The following is a 16,673-nucleotide window of genomic DNA, read 5'->3' as shown; positions in this document are numbered from 1 at the left end:
GTCTCTCAAGGGATTTTACTTTTCCCAAATTTCTGTAGGCAAGGTGCTGACTTTCTGCACTAAGTCTTCCCAGGCCTGGCTTAACCTGCACCCCTATGAGCTTTGGTGTCTCACCAAAAGCTCTCTGCTCTTTTGTTTCCCAGACTGCATTTTTGTGTCCCCAGCCATTTCTGTATTTCCCAAAATAATATGCCAATGAGAAACACAGTAAACAGTTCTTTCTAACTATCTCATCTGGAATTATATCTCCCATTTTAACTTTTCCTTTGAAAAGAAACCACTGAGTCTAACATTGCTTTAACGACATTTTTAGAATACAAATGTAATTATACTCTGCATATGTGAACCTCAATGCTAAAATTTAGCTTCATCTATCCATAAGTGTGCATCAGTTGCTGGGAGACCAAAGATTATGCTACTCACTGTCTTTCTTTCTCTTGCTTTGTATTTCAACAGCCTCCAACATCCCTTTGCATACTAACAGCTGCATAGTACTTTTGCTCTTTAAATTGTTTCAGTGATTGTGTGAGCAGATTGAGGTCAGTGTAATGCCCTCGAAATTCCAAGTGGCAAACCACTTGTGTTATGGACATAAAATCTGAGATGCCCACAGCCCAGACTTTTCTACATAAAAATACACTGACTCAGACCCAGTTATCCAGCTCTGGCCCAGGTTTAAAAAAACCTATTAAAAAATTGTTTCAAAGAAGCACATTAGGAGAAACTCATATATTGCTGCATTAGACACAGGGTGGCAGAAACTCATATATTGCAAATGCTAGACACCGGCAAAGCATCAGGATCCCAGTCTGTAGAGACCAGGCTCAAATGTAAAATTCATCAAAATAAAGTTCTAAAGTATAAATACAGACTTTCTATATGGACAATGACAGCCCAAGCCATTACTGGTCTGCTAGCTGTATTTCCTAATTCTCACAAAACCCTGAAATTAAGTACTGCCAGAAGTAAAAGTTACACTTCTCACATTTTGCCTTAGTAATAACTAAGCAACTAGCAATAACAGCAATAACTCTGTAGCTGAAGACAGCTATTCTTAATTTGATATTATTTTGCTAGAATCACTGCTGGTTTAACTTTGCCCATGCAGACTCTCTGAATCCATAACTCCACATCCATACAGCAGGCACTCAGCTTTCTGGGGGTGCATTGTCTGCATGTGCTGCCCAGCCCTGGCTGGAAATGCTCTGGTGTTTGGCAAGTGCTCACTGACAGTGAATCTGCAGGAATGCACAGACATGAAAGGTATTATTACATTGCTATTTGTTATGCTAATTTCGTTAAGGGCCTGTCGGAATTTCATTATAAACCATATTTTCAAGGAGCTCATAAATCAACCATGAAATGTATTCTGTACTCACACTTCCACAGACTGAATGAGACCCAATGAGTTGATTTTGCCAGTTTAAGGGGGGAAAAAAAAGAGAAAGAGGGTTTATTAAAATTCTATTTATTAATTTTTCAAACGTAACTTGCAAATTTAAAGACACTATTAAAGCACTGCTGAACAGAGCACTGCAAAGCTTCCAGCACTTGTGAACACTGAGCTTCACTTACTCCATAATTTTGTTACTGTCTGGAAATCTAATTAAACTCATGAAAACTTAATAAACTTGGCTAATATCTCTGTTTTGGCTGAGGTTTGTACCCCTCCCTTTCTCTCTGTCCCTGGGTGTTCAGTGCTGCTGAACCTTCCAGCCTCACACACGGAGCTCCAGGCAGCTGAGAGCCCCCAGGTGTGCTGCAGCCTCTGCAGGTGCAGGGCCCTCGGGTCACAGGGACCAATAACTGCTCTGCCCTGGCTTTGGCACTCCCTGGCAGCTCCAGCTGGGAATTCGCATCCCAAGTCACATTCTGCAACTGAAAATCCCTGTTGACAAAAGTGAGGCAGAAACCCAGCCTTGAAATCCAGCCTGAATACCTGTGAGATGGATCAGCATCAAGAGTGGAGAATTGCTGATGCAAAATAATTACCATTACCAAATTAAACTACTGCAACATGACTGCCTTTACTCACCACTGTAATAGGCATCCAATAGTCATCCATATCGCATTGCACATCATCAGCCAACCTCAGGTTTTTTAAATTTGCTTTTTATTCCTTTTCCTAGTCCACAGGGCTTCTAGCCAAAAGTATTCCAGAGCTCTGAACATAGTCACAACCAGCAAACCTAGCTATTAATTAGATCCTGATGGGTTAAAAATCAACAGCAGAAATATCCTTACAAATACACGTAAACAGTCATGACATATCCTAAACACTAGCAAGAGTGAGATCTATTTTATTTTTATTTTATTCAGCAAACATATAGTAAAAATTTTTAACTGCGAATTGTCCTCGTGTGAGATGCTTTGTTTTTGTATCAAAGCAAAGCATTAAAAGATCAATCCTTAAAAGCTTAACAACAAAAAAGGCCAAGTGCAATCTACATACACTGAAACTAATTACTTTTATGACAATCTACTTATCCACCACATCAGTCTGGCAACCTAATACATGAATTCCCTGAGTCTTAGTGTCTACAGGTTGTGCCATATGGCAATGCAAAGTTAGATTTAGATGTGATTTCAGTGTCACAATGCATGTCTTTAAAGGCACAAACAAGTGCACAAATACATGAGGAATTAAATGATTTTTAGAAATTTAACATTAAATAATTTTCACTTTTCTGAATGGTGACTCATGGAGACCATAGTGCTCTGCCAGGATTATGAATTTTTCACTATTGATGGGTGTGTTGCTGTCACAGGAGAGCTAAGAATGAACCTCATAAGAAGGAGAAAACACTTGCAATGGATGTTCTGTGCAATATTGGAGAGGGGTTGCAAAAACAAAAAAAATAAAGGTAAACTGTTATGTTAGAGAAAATGCCAACAAGGAGAAATATTTGTGAGACTACGTTTCATATTCCCTAAGAAAAGACACTGAAATCCTTGCAGAGGCTAGATGAAATCTGATGTATCCTTGGTGTACTTCAGAACTAAGACAGTATCATGGATTCCAGATCTGTTTGCTCTCCCCCCCATGAGAAGTAAAGCTGACATTCCTCATCCATCAGCACGGGCAATGGCTCACAGTGATATAAACTAGTGGTTTCCAGGCAAGGGGCACCTCACGTGGCTTTGAAAAAGAGAGGAGGATTGGAGCACCATGTGCTGCCCTTCCCATGGAATCCAAGATGCAGATCCCTTCTGTGGAAGAGTCAGGAGCCCCCACAGAGCAGTTGTTGCCTCCAACCCAGATGGGCATAGACCTGCCAGCAGCTACAGTCACAGCCACGTTAAACAGGAGAGAGATGTGGGCTACAGACATCAGCTGACAGTAGAAGGAACAGCTCAAACAGAGAGCTGTCTTTTCCAACCCTTCACTGGCCTGACTCTGGGACTCTTGATGCTGAGAACAATCAGAAAAAAAAGTTCTCTAAGAAGTTAAAAGCTCCACAGAATAAGAGACCCAGTGCTCAAAGGTGCATGTTAAGTAACAGCAGAGCACCAGCCTTTTGGAATGTTTTTTGAAACAAAAAACACAACAATTTGCACATAAATAATTAGAATGATGACCTAATTGCCCATACTATTTAAAAAGTTCTGGCTAGGAACACTGGAGACCCACAAAACAGTGCCAGCTCAAGAACAGTAGCTCCAAAGCTGGACACCTCACCCGAAGGAAAGGTCAGCTCTCCCTGGCAAGCAGGAAAATATGTGAACAGATTTCATGGCTTCTGGCAAGGTAAAGCATCATAGCTGAAATGTGTGCCCTTGCAGAAATCACAGTTGAAATTTTACGTGACTTTCAGCATGATTCAAGTGCCCCAAGGTATGCAGGGCATGTGGGCCTGGGAGAGCAGCTGAGGAAGCCCAGCTCTGGATGCACATGGGTGCCTCACTGGATGTTTCCCAGGCACAGGGATTCAGGCACATGTAGTTTTCATAGCTGATGGAGGGAGAGAGGGTCTCTCCCAAAATCTCAGAAGGGACACCAGTAACTGACCAGCCGCGATCCCACATGTCTGTGTGTCCTGAATCAAGGAAAAGTAGCCTCAGTCACTTCATTAAGCCATGTATATTCATGACCCTTTTCTCCATCCTGTCAGTAATAAACCAAAAGGCAAAGCACTGAGCCTGGCAACAGCTGATATTGACTCAGTTCCCAACTTGGTCCAAGGCTGGTCCAAGGATCTCCTCTCACAGAACAGGGCTTTTCCCATTTATGTACGAGCTAAAACCTTCCATTTAACCCTGGCACTGTGTAGCTTCTTACAACCAGATGAAGTCAGAAAATAACCCCTCAACAACTACAGCCTAGAAAATAGAAAAGGGATCTAATATTTAATCCTTAATCCTTCCATGGGGCCAGAGGCCATGTGTCTCTGAGTCCTACCATATCGTACACGGCAGACAGCTGAGCTCCCTCTCCTCCTAACCCAGAATGGCTCCAGGCAAAGCCACCTACAATATTTCAGCTTTTTCTATCCACTTCCTAAAGCTTACATCATGAGCATATCCACAGCCCAGACAGAACAGGTGCCACCACATCCAACCCCAAATTCAACCCTGCAGATGAGGGTCAGGTATCTCTGAGCCCCCAGCACATCGTGGCAAGCTTCTCTTGGGGCTGGATGCTGCAGGGGTAGCTAATTGTTTTCATTTGCTGTGCTATGAAATCCCAATACTACCTTCCCCCAGACCAGGGAAGTACTGACCATTTAACATTCTTTTCAGACTTGGTTCTATTTCACTGGAGACACAGTTACTATAAAATTAGCAAACTGCAAAATCCCTAACGCTAATTGATATTATTTATAAAGGATGAGCATTGCTTTCACTCTAATGTTTTATGAGAATAAACCTTTCTAATAATTGTACAAAATCAAAGAGGAAGATATGGCCCTCTGTTTTAAACAAACTTCAAATAGTTTTTGGCGTATTTGGTTTGTTGTTATTATTGCTTTGTTTTTAAAGTTCGGTATCTTCTAGAGATGTCATTTTCCCTTTTAATGTTGGCAATTTTCCAAATTCTAAGGAAGTTTCCCAGCACTTCACATGCTGTCACAGCATCTTCAAGCCATCTTTACAGCCCTTCCATCGTATTTTGTGTAAAGAAAAACTTTCAGCTCATCATTGCAGCAGCTGCTAATGAAGATTTCTAGGCGTTCTTCTAATTGATGAGGAGAGAATGACAAATATTTTAAGTATCCATTAAGCTGTGCTAAATCAATGGTGATTTACCCAGAATTTCTATAGGAGCATACAGCACATCCACTTTAATATCAAGTGAGTTAATTGTGATCAATGATACTACAGCAGAAGGCAAACGAATCCTTAATGACAAGAAACTTCGCGTGCAATAAAAATAGAAGCTAACAAGAAACCTCCTTGCTGCATTTTTCACATTACATCATTAGTAACTACTGTACTGGAAAAACGAAAAGGAAAATATGAACATTTTAAAGACTTCTACAGATCAATCAATTTTACAAAACATAAAAGGATAAGGAAAAAAATGGTAAGCTTTTCTATCATTCTTTTTTTATGTACATACATTTTGGAAATTTATTTTAACGGGTATTAGTTTAATGAAAAAGTTATCATCACAGAATTCAGGGTTGTTTTTTTAGCCACTGAATACAAGACTGGGGTCTCTATGGGTGTCCTTGTCTCACTTTTACAACCTCTTTTGTTTCACTTGTACGTTTTAATGTGCATCATAACACCTCTCATCCAGCAGTAAGAAATTCTCTGGGGAACACTTGCAGAAAATAGGACATTGAGTCCATAATTAAAGTAATCTCTTCCCAGGCAGATGCTTCAGTTGGCTCTGTTATCACATATTACAAAAGGCATCTTGAGGCCCATAAAATGTGTGGCAAATAGCTTTGGAGATGAGAAACAGCAATTTTTCATCTAATTTTGATCCATAGACATGTAAGTACTGTATTGCCACTTTTGGTATGAAGCCAAATAACTATTGTGGTTGTTGAAATAAGCTTGGCAGTAACCAAAATTAAAGAGTGCTCCAGCTTTTATCATCAGTCAGGAAAGCCTTTTTCTAGCCATCTTTGCACTTAGCAAATAAGCATGCCATCTCAAATATGCGAGTTAATGCCTACATCTGGATTTAGAAGAAAGGCTTTATGCAGCTTAACTTACCATACATATTCTCTCTCCATTTGTGTGTTAAAGCCATCGTTCAAATTATGGCCCTGACATCTTCACTGCATTGCCAAACTGTCTGTGATACTGATTGGGACTGTTTCTACTATTTATTATTTGCATTTTAGGATGTTTAGGACATTGCTCTTTGAATGTGTAAGTAGGTTCTGCAAAGTAATTTGTTCCTATCAGTTATAATGCTTTGCATAAACACTGATGGTGATAGGAGCTGGCTGAATTTGAGGAGCAGGTTTTTAGTTCCTGACTGCAGCAATGTGTTCAACATGGGCAAAATTTGACCTCAGACTACTGAAGTACTGAAAATAAAGACAGAATTATTTTCATCCATTATTGATTTCTTCAAAATTGTTATTTTAAACTCTTCCCTATTTGGGTGGGAAATCACAGAGATTGCTGGAGAAGTTCTTATTCTTTAAGACTTCAAAAATGCATTTTTCACAGAAAATGGCTCAAGCAAATGTACATCGCTACTTGAGCTAAACAGCTTATGTTGATCTAAGAGGGATATTTGGAAGGTTATAAGAGAAAATGTATTTGTTACACTTCTAGTAAGAACTAAAAATATTCAAGCCACTCCAAAACAATAAGGAAAACAACACCATCAACCTTAAAACACAATGTTACAGTGCCAATGTACCTGTAAAATAGGTAATGAAAATAGCCATTAATCACCAACAAGAGCCACAAAACAGTATGGGAAATACTTCAATAATATGCTTTTAAATAAAAATGTACCATTTGAATTGGTGTAGCATCTTCAAGTCTTTTAGCTGGTAACTGCTGTACAACAGATAACTCTGTTGTACAGATCACAGTCATTCATTCTGAATACTCAAAATCAAGTTTTTCCAGCAGGAGGGCAGCAAAAGCTGATCAAATGTTTTTGTTGTCTTCAAGTTTAGGTGTTCTTTCTTTCTTGTTTTTAAACTCTTGCTAAAATTCAGCATGAGGAGAACATTGTTATACAGACAAAGGGAGAATTTCTTCCTTGCTGAATATTACTGTGTGTCTACATCATATTTTGTAGATCACTCTATTAAAGATCCTCCAAACAAACAAGGTGAGAAAAGTTAATTTGTAAGAACTGAAATTATGGTCAGAACATCCTTATATGCCCTTACCTGTGTACACAAACGAAGAAAAATTTAAAAAAATATTGGGAAGGCATGAATTTTAAAAGAATGGGAAAGTGTTGCCTGTGCCTTTGATGACAGCATGAACACACCTGATTGCTCTGCTGTACCAAGGGCAGTGCTCAGCACCCTGCAGGATCAAGCTCTTCACCAAGTCACTTGGCAACAGTCCCTTGCAAGAAGTCAAGGACTCCCCAGAAACAAGACAATGCATTTGACTCCATTCATGCATCGGACATTTTATCTGCTTCAGAGATGGCATTGAAATGATCAGACTCCAACAGCCCACCAGGAGACATTCCAGAGGTACCAGGGACTTCCATGCAGACATGGAATTTAGTTGTACAGCCTCGTCTGCAGGACTGAAATTCATCTTCCTAACACATCTTTTACAATTGTCCTCTGCCATTGCCTGCACTTGTGTTTTATGCACTACATGTCTACCTGTAGACAATAGTTCCAGGTATGGTTAGTGCTCACTCTTTCTATAGCTAACATTTCCAAAAGAACTTCCCAAAACTGGCTAGTGGCTATTTCATTCAGCATATTTCTTCTAGGATGTAATTTTGAAAGGTTTGTTATTGATGAATTATTATTAGGCAAGAGATATTTCATTCAACTGCTGTGATACAGAGGAAAATCTATTAGTGGTAACAGTGTTTGGAGTGTGTGCAATATGTTCTGTACTCCAGTCATGCTTTCAAAATTAAGCCATTTTGAGAAAAGGGGAAGATAAAGCAATGCTTTGAATGAAACAAAGGTTTATGCTGGTGATGAACTAAAATACATTCTGAAAAATCACCCTGAGGTTCAATTTCAGAGATATTTTTATCAAAATTCAAGAGAGAATCTTAAACACAGTTACTCATAACTGATTCACAGATTGTGCATTGATGGCCTCGTGCACAAAAATAATGTGACTGTTGTGCAGAAAAGGAAGAAAGTAGAATCTAATCTCTGCTTCTAGAATTGCTAAATGAACATTTATAAGAAGGGAAGCAATTGTCACCATGACCATTTTATCATTCAGATAATACTAGTAGAAAATTACTAAATTTAATTTTATTTCATGCAGGAGGTGCCAGAGTCCTATATGAAGCCACAACAAGATCTTTACAGAGAAGCCAAAGGCTATACTGAGCTTCCTTCTGCTATCATACATTACAAGTAAGTGATATAATAAATTTGCATCACACAAAGAAAAGAAATCATCCTAATACAGCAAAACATTACAGTTTCTACTCTGCCATTACACAACACTAACAGAAGTAGCATTTTATGCTTCTTGCACATCTTTGGATTTAAATTCAACTAACACAAATAGAATTTTCATGTGCTTTTACTTTAAATACATGCTCACATAACCATTTTTCCTGGCTTTGTTCGTTCTGCTTTTCTTATACCTACAACACAGTGTGAGGAGTCTAAAATCACAAATGGCCAGTTGTCTGCACACTTAGAGATAAGCTTAAAAAGAGAGTAGTCCTCTCATTAAATTGGGCTTTTAGTAGGAATATCAGTCATCTGAGATAATATTGCACAACAAATTTGACCTACAGGGAAAAAGGAAAAAAATTGCAAGATTTTATGAACTTTACACAGTTGCCATTTTTATTCATACCCTTCAGCAAATTTCAACTGTTGAGCGGCCCACTCATTGGAAAGTTCTTGACACAAAGTTAGTTACTGCTGAGGGTGGTGGGGATGAAAATTCATTTTTATGACTTGGTACAGGATGCTTATGTTTAGGCAGCTGAGTCTGGGTGGGATTCCAATTCACATTTAAAAAATCTTAAAATGCATGCCTTTGTAAAGGTCCACAAGCAAGCTATGTAGCTAGAGATCCATTTTTGTCAGTGGAGATCTAGATCTTAATTCTGCTGCCTAGAAGCAGTAAAATAATTTGAAACATCCTCAGGAAGCTACTAGGGACCTTGTGTTCCTGCAGGTACCTCTCCCTAGATGTAGAGCTGGATGTCAGGCCTGGATGTCTACGGAACCAGACTGCATTTCCATTAACCCTCAGGGGAATTACAGACACACAGCCCATATAAACACCTCCCTGGAGATAGGCACATATCCCATACCCAGCTGAAACAACTGAAAACCCCTTTTCAGGAGTGGAAAGTTAGGTGCAACCAGCTTTCACCCTCTCTCATAGTTTTCTTGCTTTGCTCTGAACATTTTTGAGAACTCACCTACACAGTACCCTTTGTGTTACTATCTTCTGTTAAAAAAAGTTTCTGAAAACACCCACAATTTCTCATTAGTCACCTCAGTCTGCTTTACACAAAAATGATAAAACTGAGACAGAGCTAACAGACAAGTTAAATCTAATTCCACATAGTTGGATAAGCCTTTGCTGTTCGGGGTCATAGAGGAGCCACAATGATTCCATGCACAGAGTTTGCATTTCACTGGAAATTAACAAACACAGAAGATGAAGGAGGTAATCTGGGCACCACATCAAAATGGGACATGAGAGCAGAGCCAAGATAGGAATCAAATATTGGCTTGTGATTTTCAGAATATTACACATAATGTTGATTGACGGCACAACAATGCCTCTACCCAGGGAAGTGGAAAACCAAGCAAGGGAGTAATTTTTCTTCATAGTTCCACTAGACTGACACACGAGCAAGGAACAATTACTGATGATTTTTTTTTCTACAAGGCATAAGTTATAAGCAGTATGGAAAAATAAAAATAACTGCAACACTGGGCTAAATGTTGGAACTGACTGTAAGCAGCAACTGCTTCTTATTTGATGCTGCCCATGCAATCCCTGACTCAGAGTCCACACCAATATCACAAAGAGTGCTATGAAATATCCTCCTTCGCCCTTTTGTTGCAGTAAAGAGTAGGAAGAGAAATGCAGCACTTACTGAAGCAGGGAGCTGCTTCTTTACAAAACCCCAAAGTCAAGGTTATCTGTACATTAAGGTTTGCATATGTGTTATGGTGCAATCCTCAACTGAATGCAGAGATTTCAAATATAGCAGCAGCTAGAATGCTGTGAACAACAGTGTATTTCAGTGTACAATTCTGTGGCATCATAAGAATGTGAGGGAGAAAAACATATACGACCATATAATTGAGAGTTGATGATACATAAATACAAGGGACTTAAGGGACCTCACTTTCTGAGAGATGCTGTTTTCTGTTTACTTTATGTTATTATTTGTGTGTCTTATCATTGTGTACAAACATAATTGGGTACTTAATCTTTAAGATTATCCTTTGTACTTCTTTAAAACAATTGAAAAAACCACAGTAAACAGTGTCTTAAATGGCAGTTTAGCTAAGTGGTTTACCAGGGGAATGTGGTTCCTTCAGATAATAGAGTTCTTTCCCACCCTGGCTAGAGAACTAATATAGTAAAGCATGTAATCTTCTTCGCTGTTTATTCAATATTTCTATAATTATAAGTTTTCTATAAATGCTTTAAATAGGTAACCAAGTCTCTCAATCACAGACTTCATGCTCTGTAGTGTTTGTACAGCATGGTATTTTGAGTTCATAATTAACACCATTGCCAGTTCTTGAAACAGGCTTAAACACATGGGCATGAAAAGACCAGTTCTGGAACAGGGTGCTTCAAACTTCCCAGAAAGGAATTGTAACTTTAAGTGATTATGGGAAGAGGCATATTCTCAGTGAAAAACACATCTCCTTTCTTGAAAATGTCTTCCAACAGTTCAGCTGTCTGCCTCAGCATTCAGCCCCAGACTTTTTCCAGGAGCTGTGCTGAGAATCAGTTTCTCCTGCCTCAGCCACCACTGCTGTCTTACCTCTGTGCTCACAGAGAGAGAGCACCACAGCTATTCCCATTCCTATTGAGCCATTTGCACCACAGGCTGTGCTAATTAAGTGTCACAAAAGATGTGATTTTAGCACTTACTAGCTTATCAGACTCTGCCTAGACTCAGCAGATGTCTTTACAGAAGTCCAGTCTTCCATTAATAGAAGTTATAGTGGATATATAGACACAGTCATAATTATTAAACACCTGTTCAGTGACTAACACAAATAGTTACACAAGAAAAATACTTATTTTTCTAGGTACGTTCTACAGCCTGCTATTCTATTTAATACAATAGCTGGAACTTCTGCAATAAACCCTGCTGGTGGTCAAAACAAAATATGCTTTTGCTATTTAGGTCAGCTTTATCACTTTTGCAAACTAGTAAGTTAAGCCATCTATAAAACAACAGGCTTAACATCCTAAGATGCAGCCCAGCATGCCACCCTGCTTAACAGCCATTATTATCCCTGCTGTCAGGCTGAGCTTTAACTAGGTTAGTGTGAGCTTAGAGAAGAAATTACAAACCACCAAACCTAGCTGAAGGATTATGAAGATAATATTTTGCAAATTTGCACACAATCAGAGAAATTACTTGTTAGCTTAAAGGAGGACCTACTATTTTGTGGTGGCAAAGAGCATTTACAGATCCTGGCAATTTGTTTGGGACGGCCCTGTGCTCAATACCTGTTTAACATAGCCCTAAGTTATTGCTAAGAAAACTGTTCTGTAATAAATGATGCATTTTAGCTTTCATTTCCTCGGCTCAGCTGGCAGTATCTATGGTGAAAACACACTCAAGGGTCACACTAAGATGTACTACAGGAACACCAACAGCACTCTGTGTTTCTCTTAGAAGTGTATTTCATAGAAAGGTATTTTTAATATTCATTCAGTAGCCATAATAAGGTGAAATAATTTTAAAAGCCCATTTTCCTTGCTTTGCCCCACATCCCTCCCCACAGCACAGCAATACTCTTGTGTATCCCTCACTGGCTGTGTCAATAACCTGAGTGTGGCCAGGAGCCTCCTCCTGCACCATGACTGCGAAATGCAAGGACTGGGAACTGGGAATGGACACACTGACAGCAGGAATATTTCTGGCAGTTTATAAACAAATCACATTGTAGCGGGGAGGATTGTTGTTGGGAATGCCCAAATTTACAGGTATAAATGGTCTGCCTGGCTACTGATTTTTATGAAAGTTAGTATCTTAATATCTCAAACCCTTTATCGTGTTTGTTTGCTTGCCAATGGATACAAGAGCTACAAGGAAGAACAGGCTGACAGCATCACTGCACAAATCTCATGTCTTAGGGCTCCTGTCTTTCAGGACTGAGCTCTACAATAGCACACCAAAAAGCCCAGATGAAGTGAAAGGGAATTTTGGCCATGATGGCTACAGGGTCTTGACTTTGTGTCACATCCACAGAATTCCACTGCTTCAGTGGAAGCCAGAACAGGTCAATAGTGTGTGCAGTTAATAAAAGCTATCTGTGCATCTATAGCCAAAGCTGCCTGGCCTGTGAGAGGTTTGCCTGGTGACCTTTGTTCAGCTCCTCCTGAGAATTGTCCAGGGAGAGGAATCAACACTCAAAAATCGCATGTCAAAGCCAATGCTAATTAATAACCTTATTATCCATCCCCAGAGAGGTCAAAGACTAATGAGCTGATCTGAATCACAGACAAACTGGCAACACACAGTATAGGAAACTCTTACCTATACTGAACTATCGTCAGAGTCTATAAATTCATGTATCTCTTCTAAGCACTTCCAATTTATACTAAGTTAAACAAAAATTAATTAAATTTATATATTAAATGTAATCTATATTAAATTTAAACTTTATATTCAATTGAAAGTGCTAAGAAAACTTATTATTTGCTATAAAGGCACAAAAGGAGACAAATAAGATAGAGTCCTCTGGAACTCTTGTATTCAGGGAACTGGGTAAGGTAGGCAGACTAACACTGTACCCCAAAAATAGCTTTGTTTACTGCAATGTGTGATTTTGTAAGCAGGAGAAACACCAGCTGAGGCAAGAAAGTGTGGGCAGCTGAAGAAAAACTGAGGAGGAGGATTAGAGGTAAAGCATATTTCCCCTCTTTACATTTCCTTCACCTGATGATCATGTTTACCCACAGTGTTCCTGCAGACAAGTGTGATCCTGGAGTAAACACCAACTCCAGAGAAGCTGAGCCTTTCCACTCTGGTCTGAATTCGTACTATGGAAAAGCAAACTGATATAACTGCAGCATTTTGCTCATCCTCCAAGACAAAACAGTATCACCCACGTAGCATCCTTATACCTCATGTGAGGCGTCCTGAAAAGCCACCAAGACTGACCCAGGGACCTTGCAGGATCAGGCCTCTCAGCCCTGCCAGATGTAGGTTTACATCCATGCTGCAAACTACCCAGCCAACAATAAATTCAGATTTCTGCTATGCATGGCTAAGGACTTCCCTAACACAGTGGGAACACCACCTTTGTTCAAGGGGTGCTAATGGCAAAGAGGAGAATTATGACTTAAACAGGAAATTACAGGTTTGATTTCCAAAACTGTTCAGTGCTGATCTAACTCTGTTACCACTGAAGCCAGGGCTGAACCTTCCGTGGATTTCAAGATAGACAAGCATTCACTGCCTTAGAAAAATATTCCTTTAATTTCACTTAAATGAGAGTCAGCATTTGTAATAGTATTTGTATTTCTGCAGAGTTATTTGTCAGGTCTTCTTCAACAATGGCAAACATGAACAAACAACCCAATACAAAACCATGGAAAAAGTCACCCACAGGAAAGTGAATGACTGGTTAGAAATTGACCTCAAAACTCACAATGGAGGGTCATATTTAATAAAAAATACATTCACAGTCACTCTGCAAGTTGGGACGAAAAATTCAACAAATATTTCTTGAATAGCAGGAAAACAAAATAATTCAAGAAAAAAAGGGAGTAAGCAAGAGTGAAACAGAGAAGATGTACAGGCAGCTCAAACAAACTTTAGCTGCTTCTTTATCCAAAAAAGAAATAATTTTTAGAAAGAAGTTAAAGGTTGTATAAACCCCATAGCTGACAGATTTCCTCAAGGTATATACAACTGTTGTATATTCAATAAATACACTCTCACAATTTAGCTATCAACCATCAAAACTATTATTTCCCAATTTACTGTTACATGTTTAGAACAAGACAGAGCCAGAAATAAAAATGTCTTGACATTGTCATCACAGCTAATAAATAATGTATCCTGACAGTATAGGCAAAAAAGTGCATTATGTAGGTAAGGGGAAATATCAAATTCACAGGCAAATCAATCCACAGGTACTGTGCTCACCATCAGCAACTTATGTAGTCAAAGTCAGCTGTTCATTGTTATTTTTTACAAAAGTCAAAAAAATTGATTATATGGGGCACTTACCTGCTGCTTCCCAGTATAGATTGAAAGGGAATAATACTCAGAAAACTTGTTTTGACAACAGTAAACACAGAAACATGTCTCTGAAATGATTCACTTATTGAATTAGGGAACTAACTGTCTGCCTTTTTTTTCTTGAAAATGTCAAACTTGAAACATTTTCTACTTATGACAGCATTCTCAGTGTATTTTCTCTCTCAAATCTGGTCTATAAAATTCTGGGACAAATAATTAGAAATTACTTGAAGGTAAAAGTTAGTAATATATATGCTAATGACTGAAGATAAGCTATTTTGTTAGAACTTTATTTGGTGCTAAAACATTAAATGATAACTTATGTCTGTAAAACAAATTACCAAAAAAACCCTCTTGGTCATTCTTGGTTCATCAGAAGTTCAGAGTGTTTAAAATTAGGAATAGTAAATACTTGAGTATAGCTACACTCAAATACTTGCATTTTGCATTGATTCTTACAATATGAATAATATATTTGTGTGATGTTCTAACTCATATTAAATGCAATAATCACGAGACTGTGTCACTGCAAATGGGCTATATACTTAAAGGATCAATTATATGATTAATTAGAAGAATTAATTTCTTTTAAATGCTAGACTTCCTCATGCTTTGAAAATAAGAAGTCCCATTATGCACAGAAATGCTTCAGCCAGGAAGAACTCAATATTCTCACTTCAAATTACAGTGTGCACCCGTCGGTGTACTCTGACTGCTTTACTCAGCCAGTGTGAGCAGGCTGGGTGGCTCCATTATCTGCAGAGTGAGTGCCTGCCCATGGCTCTGTGCCCATACGTACATGAAGTTGACACAGCCCGTCCCTGCAGGTGGAGCGATCCACACAAAGCTGAGGTTGGTGGTTGGGAGATGGCTCACATGGGATGCAACCACGCTGCACATGAACTGGTTTCCAAACTGGTGGTCAGACATAATTCCTGGGAGAAAGAGACAGAGGAAGGAAACGGTGACAAGTGTTAATGGCTCATTGCAAGGCGCTAACAGACCGAGAAATGCGGCTGCCATGTGTTTCATCATGGCAACACGGAATTAAAAAACCCCAGGGGCGTGCCATCAAATAATTAGAATTAATGCCAATGAAAATACTGGAGCTGGCCTTTGCCTGAGCCAAGGCTGACTTTGCATTTACAGCAAGGCTCCGTGTATTTTCTGCTATTAGTCTTCATGAGGCCAATGCCAGAGGAAGTATTTGCATTTTGGAAGGAGGAAGGAGGAACTGGATCACAGCTACTGTAAATCAGTCATTCCATTACCTCATTTACACTCATTACAGATCTAATAGACAATAATACCTGAAGAAAAAAAAAAAAAAAAAAAAAAAAAGTTCTATTTTAGTCAGAAAAATGAAGCTCTTAGAGAAAGATATTATCAATTGAAAGACATCTATTTGGGACAACCAGATGAACCCTGGAATCACAAACTCTTCTGATCTGAAGTAAAAGCAACAGTTCTACCAGTACATGTTCTTTTGATTTTTCTTTTACTTCTTTCTCATATGTGCTTTTAATACACGAATGAATGCAAATGTCATCTATTAATCTCTCCCTCTGGAATTCACTGCAGTTCAACATTAAACGAAAGAACTGTATTTTTAATGTAAAACAATGTCTGACAGCAGTCTTCCTCCCCTTGGAGCCCTTTCGTAGTTTCCTACAAACTCGTACAACTTGGTTGTTTATTTGACACCCTTTGGCTTAAAGGAAGGCAATCTTATCAGAGTGGATCACTGCACCTTTTCTCCTCCTACATGAAAGAGTAAATGATAAAACTATTCTTTTAAACACAGTTATCAGAAGAGAATGCCTTGTTCCAAGTTACTTCAAATATTGAACCTTCATTTCAGAAAACAGTGACATGGGCTGAAATATTGCAAATAGGATCAGAAGGAAAAGGCAATGGGAGCAGGCACTACTGTGCTCAAAAAGGTCACAGTCAGCTATTTGGTGATTGCATCACAAAGTTTAGAGTGGCTGGTATTTCCCGAATTTGCTTGTTGCAATTCAAACAATAATAGAGAAATAAAGCCTGCGTCTTGTCGTAGTGTACACCACAGCACATGCCACAGCTGAGACAGGCACAGCACTCAGAGCATCAC

At 38.9% G+C, this 16,673-nt stretch overlaps 1 protein-coding gene across 2 annotated transcripts in view; it reads right to left on the bottom strand.

Annotated features, from left to right (window-relative positions):
* The window catches only part of RELN (reelin), a 283,413-nt gene that overhangs the window by 187,448 nt on the left and 79,292 nt on the right, over positions 1 to 16,673 (bottom strand). For both annotated transcript variants that reach the window (XM_058023699.1, XM_058023698.1), the window contains exon 3: positions 15,360 to 15,495. In XM_058023699.1, the coding sequence (XP_057879682.1) occupies positions 15,360 to 15,495 (136 nt within the window). The remainder of the gene's footprint in view (positions 1 to 15,359; positions 15,496 to 16,673) is intronic.

The sequence above is a fragment of the Melospiza georgiana genome, chromosome 4, assembly GCF_028018845.1.
Source record: "Melospiza georgiana isolate bMelGeo1 chromosome 4, bMelGeo1.pri, whole genome shotgun sequence".
Taxonomy (NCBI): domain Eukaryota; kingdom Metazoa; phylum Chordata; class Aves; order Passeriformes; family Passerellidae; genus Melospiza; species Melospiza georgiana.
This window is presented reverse-complemented; position numbering and strand designations above follow the sequence as displayed.